Below are 6,908 nucleotides of genomic sequence, written 5' to 3' on the forward strand. Positions count from 1 at the left end.
CGAACTGTAAGGTCAGCGGTTCGAAACTACCAGCCGCTCCGCGGGAGAAAGATGAGGCTTTCTACTCCCGTAACGATTTACACCCTCGGAAACCCTATACAGGGTCGCTATGGGTCGGACCCGACTCGATGGCACTTAACAACAACAACAACAACACATACATATGTATGTATATACACACACATACGTATGATGTTGTTATGTGCCTTGGAGTCGGTTCTGACTCATAGCGACCTGTACAGGGTTTCTGAGGCTGTAAATCTTTGTGGGAGCGGAAAGCCTCATCTTTCTCCCATGGAGCAGCTGGTAGTTTTGAACTGTTGACCTTGCAGTTCGCAGACCGAATCGTAACACATAGTCCTGTTGTGGCATTGTAAGATACACACACACACATACACACACACAAATACAATATATGTGTCTACTGTTGTTAGGTGCCATTGAGTTGGTTCCGACTCATAATGGCCCAATGCATAATAGAACGAAGTACTGCCCGGTCCTGCACCACCCTCACATTAGTTCTTATGTTTAAGCCCACTGCAGTTGCCACTGTGCCAAATCCATCTCAATGGAAGTCTTCCTCTTTTTCGTGGACCCTCCACTTTACCAAGTATGATGTCCTTCTCCAGGGACTGGTCTTTTCTGATAACATGTCCAAAGTACTAGAGACAAAGTCTCGCCATCCTGGCTTCTAAGGAGCATTCGGGCTGCACTTTTTCCAACACAGATTTGTTTGTTCTACTGGCAGTCTATGGTATTTTGAATATTCTTCTCCAACACCATAATTCAAATGTATCAATTCTTCTGTGGTCTTCCTTATTCACTGTCCAACTTTCAGATACATATGAGGTTACTGAAAATAACACGGCTTGAGTCAGGTGTCCTTAGTCCTCAAAGTGACATCTTTGCTCTTGAACACCTTAAAGAGACTTGCACAACCTGTTTTTCTAATGCAATATGTTATCTATATGTATATATACACAAAATATATCTACATACACACATGTATATATAATAGAAATGAAAGAAAAACTTTTGCATGAACTTTTTGAAGTTCCCAACTTGATATAACTTAACAACAACCTCCCTACGTCTGACTGTCTCATTAGCTGACATTTCATTTACAGCGATGGTAAAAAATTCACTTAAATAAATATCCTTGACACCAGGTCAGGAACCATGTATTTTGTGTGGGACAGGACCGTCCTTCTGAGCCCCACATCTCATTCGGTCTTGGATGAGGAGAAAAAAAAGTGTTTTTTTTTTTTAAAAAAAAAAAGACCGGACGCTGGTCCTGTGGCTCTTACCTGAATGCTACTTCATACCTCTCCAAATCCCATTTTGGTTGGGCCTGTGAGCTGATGACTGTCTCCCTCATCTGAGTGGAGGTGGGACTTCCTATCGCTAGTCTGTGGCAGAGGGCACGGGAAGGATGCATAGCGTTCAGTTTGCCAGGACTTAGGTGAGGCTTAGCAAGTTTGGCAACATTTGGGGTTCACCTCAGTAGGGTGGATCTAGAGTCTTCAAAGGAGGAGGTGGCGAAGGGGTTCTATTACATAAACAGTCCTTTCAAGATAGGAGCCCTTTAAGGTAAGAGAAAGGGAGGAGGCTGCAGTCGTTGATCTTCATCTGTAAATATTTTAAGTCCTCTTCACTTCTAGCAAGCAAGGATTTATCATCTGCATACCGTATCACAGGTTGTTAATCATATTTCCTCCAATCCTGATGCCGTGTTCTTCATACAGTCCAGCTTCTCCGACTCTTTGCTCAGCATACAGATTGAATATGTATGTTGAAAGGATACAACTCCAACTTTAGTAAACACCTTTCCTGATTTTAAACCATTCAGTGTCCTCTTGTTCTGTTCTAACAACTACCTCTTGATCTATGTACAGGTCCTTCATGAGCACAAGTAAATGTTCTGAAACACCCATCCTTTGCAATGTTATCTATCCATAGCTTTTCATGATACACACAGTTGAAAACCTTTGTATAGTCAATAAAAACACAGGTAAACATCTTGCTGGTATTCTCTGCTTTCAGCCAAGACTCATTTGACGTCAGCAATGATATCCCTCATTCCGTGTCCTCTTCTGAATCTGTCTTGAGTCTCTGGAAGTTCTCTGTCAGTGTATGGTTGACACTGAATTCAGCTTGAACTTCTGGCTTGCTGTCTTTGAGAAGGCTCAGAACCCTGCAGTTGAGTTGGTGGACATTGGAGCATTCAGTGACCCCTCTGTGGGTGATGTTTACCCACCAGTGTGATTTGAGGGCACCAGTCTACTGCTTATCCTACAGCATCACTCTTCTAATGCAAACATAAATTGAAGAAACGTCCGATTGTTCACAGCAAAGACTGTACCACCCAGAGGAACGTCATTTTCTACAGGAACAAGGCCCGTCCACGACTGTCGAAGAGTTGTCAGAGAACCTGTGTGTCAGCCACACTGGTGGTGGGGAGGGTGTGGGGGTTCTGGCTCTGCTTCCCGCCCTGCTCAGCGACTCCCTCTATGTGCTATGTCTGAAGACCCTACTGTTCCTATCTCATGGTGACCCCACACAGATCTGAGAAGTGTGCTCCATAGTTTTCAATGACTTGACTTTTCAGAAGCAGACAGCCAGGCCTTTCTTCTGAGGTGCCTCTGGGTAAATTTGAACCTCCAACTTTTGTTAGCCACTGAGCGAATTCACCTTTGAATGACTTTGCAGTTGAGACCAGTCTTATGGTCCAGGGCTTAGCCCACAGTACCGCACCAGAACGCCACTGAACCCAGCTTTCCATCCTGCCTTCATCACCCCCTCAAAGCCACCCTGGGGTCCCTCCCCAGCCATTCTTAGATTGTCTCACCAATGAAAGGTCATATTTCTGTTACTCTCCAAGGACTCAGGTGTGCAGGTGAAAGGGACTTGGATGTGCAGGTGAGAGGGACTCGGGTGTGCAGGTGAGTGGGACTTGGGTGTGCAGGTGAGCACAAGCAGTAATGACTTGTGGCAAGCAGCTCAACAAAGGACCAGGGACAGAGGGTGAAGGTGGCTCTGTGACATTAGAGTCTCTTGCAGCTGCCAGGGGTTAGAATAACTCTCCTGTTGGCCTGTTGACTGGATAGTTAAGGAGGCAGAGGCTCAGAGAGGTTGAGTTGCTTGCTAGGGCCCATGGCTCAAAGTAGAGCCCCCTTCCCCTCCCCATGTTGATGTCCAGTGGGAGAGCCAGCCACCGATGAAGCCCCTGCCCCTCCTGGAGACGGAGCATCTGTTGGCTTCAGGTTTCTAACATCTTGGATTCAACACTTTATATTTATAATCTCATTTCTACAAACCGCAGCCATCCATGTTGCAAATACCGGGATATTTGCAAATTTAGCCAGCAGAGGGAGCTACCTACCAGAGTCCCAGCTTCAATAATAAAACAGCTTCTGCAATAGCAGGAGAGCATCTCTATACCAAAACCATCTCTACCAACTAAAAATGTTTCTACTACATACGGATCAAAATTGACTAAAACCCTATGAATTTAATTAGAGATTCACAGTCAACCACTATTTGCTTTGGTGCAAATTAGTATGGGTTAATAAGCATGTGTAGCTGCAAAAAAAAAAATACAATAAAAAAATTAACTGGTGGTTAATTTGCTGGTGAGTTACGTAGAGGAATTCCGGGGGAGGGGACCATTGACAAAAGAGAACAGGCGGAAACAACTAATTAAGAGTTCTCTGGGAGGGTGGGGAAGACACAAATGCCAACCATTTAGCTATTCTGCTGAAGTAAAGGCAGAATTTTGGTGTGGCGCTGTAAGACAATCACTGGATTGATAATTGGAAGGTCAGTGGTTCAAACCCACCAGCCAATCCTCAGAAACTCTATACAAGGTCACTGTTGTTGTTGTTAGGTGCCATCGAGTCAGTACTGACTCATAGTGACCCTGTGCACAATAGAACGAAACACTGTCCGGTCCTGGGTCAACCTCACAATTGTTTGCCAATCCATCTTGCTGGGTGTCTTCCTCTTTTTCTCTGACTCTTCACCTTATCAAACATGATATCCTTCTCCAGCAACTGCTCCCTCCTGACAATATGTCCAAAGTATGAGAGACGAAGTTTGGCCATTGTGGCCTCCAAGGAGCACTCTGGCTGCGCTTCTTCCAACACAGATCTATTGCTCCTTTTGGCAGTCCATGGCACTTTCAGTATTCTCCTCCAACACCACAACTCAAAGGCATCAATTCTTCTACAATCTTCCTCATTCACTGTCCAGCTTTCGCATGCATATGAGGTTATTGAAAAGACCATGGCTTGGGTCAGGCGCACCTTAGTCTTCAAGCTGACAAGTTGAGCTAACTCTATGGCTCTTATAACAGAAACAACATGAATGCTATTTGGTTTTACTGAACCTCAAACCAAAACCAAACTCATTCTTTGGAGCTGAGGAAGAAACACAGCTCAAAGCAGCCCCATAGGACAAGTAGAACTATCCCTATATGGTTTCCAGGGTTGGCATCTTTAAAGGAACTGGTTTGAACCTCTGTCCTTGTGATCAGCAGCTCAATGCTCAGCCCAGAGCGCCACCTCCTCTGCATCCTATACTTGGATTTCTGGTCCCCTCTTTCATTGTCTTTTGGGTGATGCCTCATAAAATCACACCACTGAACTTTTTCAAGGGGGGAAGACTTGAGCCAAGAGAGGCATTGGGGAGGGCCCAGACCCCTGCACTTCCTCTGTCCTTTGAAGCTGTAAGGGCAGAGGTGTTTAGGTGTCCGGGAAGGAGGAAGGAAAAGGACAACTGGAAACCCAGTGGGTCGCCATCACCTGCTTTTCATTGCTGGGCACTTTTTTGTAGAAGGTTTTCTCCGTGTCCCCGATCCACACCACGGATGGCTGGAGCTGCCGAGCCACCTGAGGAGAGAGAGATGAGACTCGTTTGAAACTGCATTCTGCTCTTGGGTGCACATCCGATCCCGGAGCGGACCGCGGCACTTGGGGGAGGCACCTGGGGGCTCCCTAGGATGGCGGTGATGGCAGCCAGCGATGAGGACGCAGCGCCCCCTGTCGCCAGGGCGGGGAGTGGCGCGCATGCAGCACGCAGATGGGCGAAGCTGTGCCCCAACCTCAGGGCAGGCACAAGTCTGGAGCTGACACCCCTTGCTGTGGGATCCCCAGGCACCCCTCGTTTTGGCTTGGAATAAGTGAAAACGATTGGAATGGGTCTACAAGTGTTCAGGATAGTCTGCGCAGGGTTCTCAGATTTATTTGCCCTGGAGCAGCAAGAGGAAAACGGTTGCAGCTCCACGGCCCGCGAAGCTGTTGGTCCTGCAGGGTACCCCGGTGCATTTGTGGCCCCAGACTCCCCTGCGCAGACCTAGGCCGCGGGCACCAAGCAATCTCTTCAAAGCACTCACGGCAGCAGCGGAAGGCAGGCGTTTCTGCAACCCTTTCTGTTTCTGTGAAATGGTGACAGATGGAAGCCGAGTCACAGCGAGTGGAGCCATGTACGCCTATTTTAGTATTTCGTACATCGTCATTAACGTGGCAGGTGTTATTTTAAACGGCAGCCGTTCAATGGATAGGTGGGGATACTGTAGGGAGCCCGCGGCAGCTGGCTCTGCGCTGTTTCCCATGTACCAGGTGGTGGTGATGGTGGTTATATGCCATGGAGTCGGTTCCGACTCATAGCGACCCTGTACAGGGTTTCTGAGGCTGTAAATCTTTACCGGAGCAGAAAGCCTCATCTTTCTCCCACGGAACAGCTGGTAGTTTCGAACTGCCAGACCTTGAGGTTCGCAGCCCGATTCTTAACCACTACGCTATCAGAGGTAGGAGGGGCTAAAGCAGACTACGCATGTTCACAAAGGGGCCCTAGGTTGGACGTGACTCTTGATGGAGTGCATCACCTGGACTGCTAACATACCCATTCCTAGCACGCGAGGACACGCAGTGCGGAAGCCCTTAGTCAGACACTGCTTGGTGGTTATATATTTTTCAGACCCAGAGCTGCAGTTTCAGAAGGGAGAGTCCCTCTGTCAGCGGAAGCAGCTGGGCTCAGAGGCATGGTGAATATGAGCAGCAGGGACCACACACTTCCTGTGCCTCAAAATCGCTGTGTGACATGGTGATGCGTTCTCACCACGATGCTGTGAAGCAGGAACCCCTGTTATCCCTGTTTACAGATGGGAAGACTGAGGCTCAGTGATGTAAGTGGCCTGTACAAGGTCACAGAGATAGGGGCAGAGTCAGGGTTTGAGCCCAGCTGGAACCACCAGGTCATATACAAGTGCCAACCAGGAGTGAGCCCCCTGGGGACCCTGGTTAGATGTGGAAAGTTAAAGCTTCTGAGAGATGAGTGGGTAGTTTAAAGAGTGAAAGAGGAAAAGGCAGCAATGAAGAAATGGGCTGAGTTCAACCACGTTCCATAGACGCCTATCCAGCTGGGGATGAGAGACAGGAGAAGAAGCCTGGTTGGTCCGAAGCATGGTGAGACCTGGGAACTCCTGAGCTCATGGGCAAGGACATAGCCATGGAGGGCTAGAGCTGAAAGTGAAGCATCCAGCTGATATGAAGTGAGGGGAGATGCACAGCAATGCCCAAACTTACACATAGTGTTTGACTTAGTTTCGATGGCTTGATGATCAGAACTCGACTAGAGGAAGATAAAAAAATTTTGATAAAGGAAACAAGAGTAAATTGCTACAATTTAAGGAACTGTACCTATACTTACAGATGTTGTTGTTGTTGTTAGGCGTCGTTGAGTCAGTACCGATTCATAGCGACCTTATGTACAACAGAATGAAACACTGCCTGGTTCTGGGCCAACCTCACAACTGTTGCCACACTTGAGCCCACTGATGCTGCCACTTTGCCAATCATGTTGCTGGGAGTCTTCCTCTTTTTCTCTGACCCTCCACCTTACCAAACATG

General features: G+C 47.6%; 1 protein-coding gene across 1 annotated transcript in view; it reads right to left on the reverse strand.

Annotated features, from left to right (window-relative positions):
* Positions 1–6,908, reverse strand: part of IQCA1 (IQ motif containing with AAA domain 1) — a 202,256-nt gene that overhangs the window by 29,337 nt on the left and 166,011 nt on the right. Inside the window, exon 14 of the mRNA XM_006866815.1 lies at positions 4,803–4,889. Coding sequence (XP_006866877.1) covers positions 4,803–4,889 — 87 coding nt within the window. The remainder of the gene's footprint in view (positions 1–4,802; positions 4,890–6,908) is intronic.

This window comes from Chrysochloris asiatica, unplaced genomic scaffold (assembly GCF_000296735.1).
Source record: "Chrysochloris asiatica unplaced genomic scaffold, ChrAsi1.0 scaffold00096, whole genome shotgun sequence".
NCBI lineage: Eukaryota > Metazoa > Chordata > Mammalia > Afrosoricida > Chrysochloridae > Chrysochloris > Chrysochloris asiatica.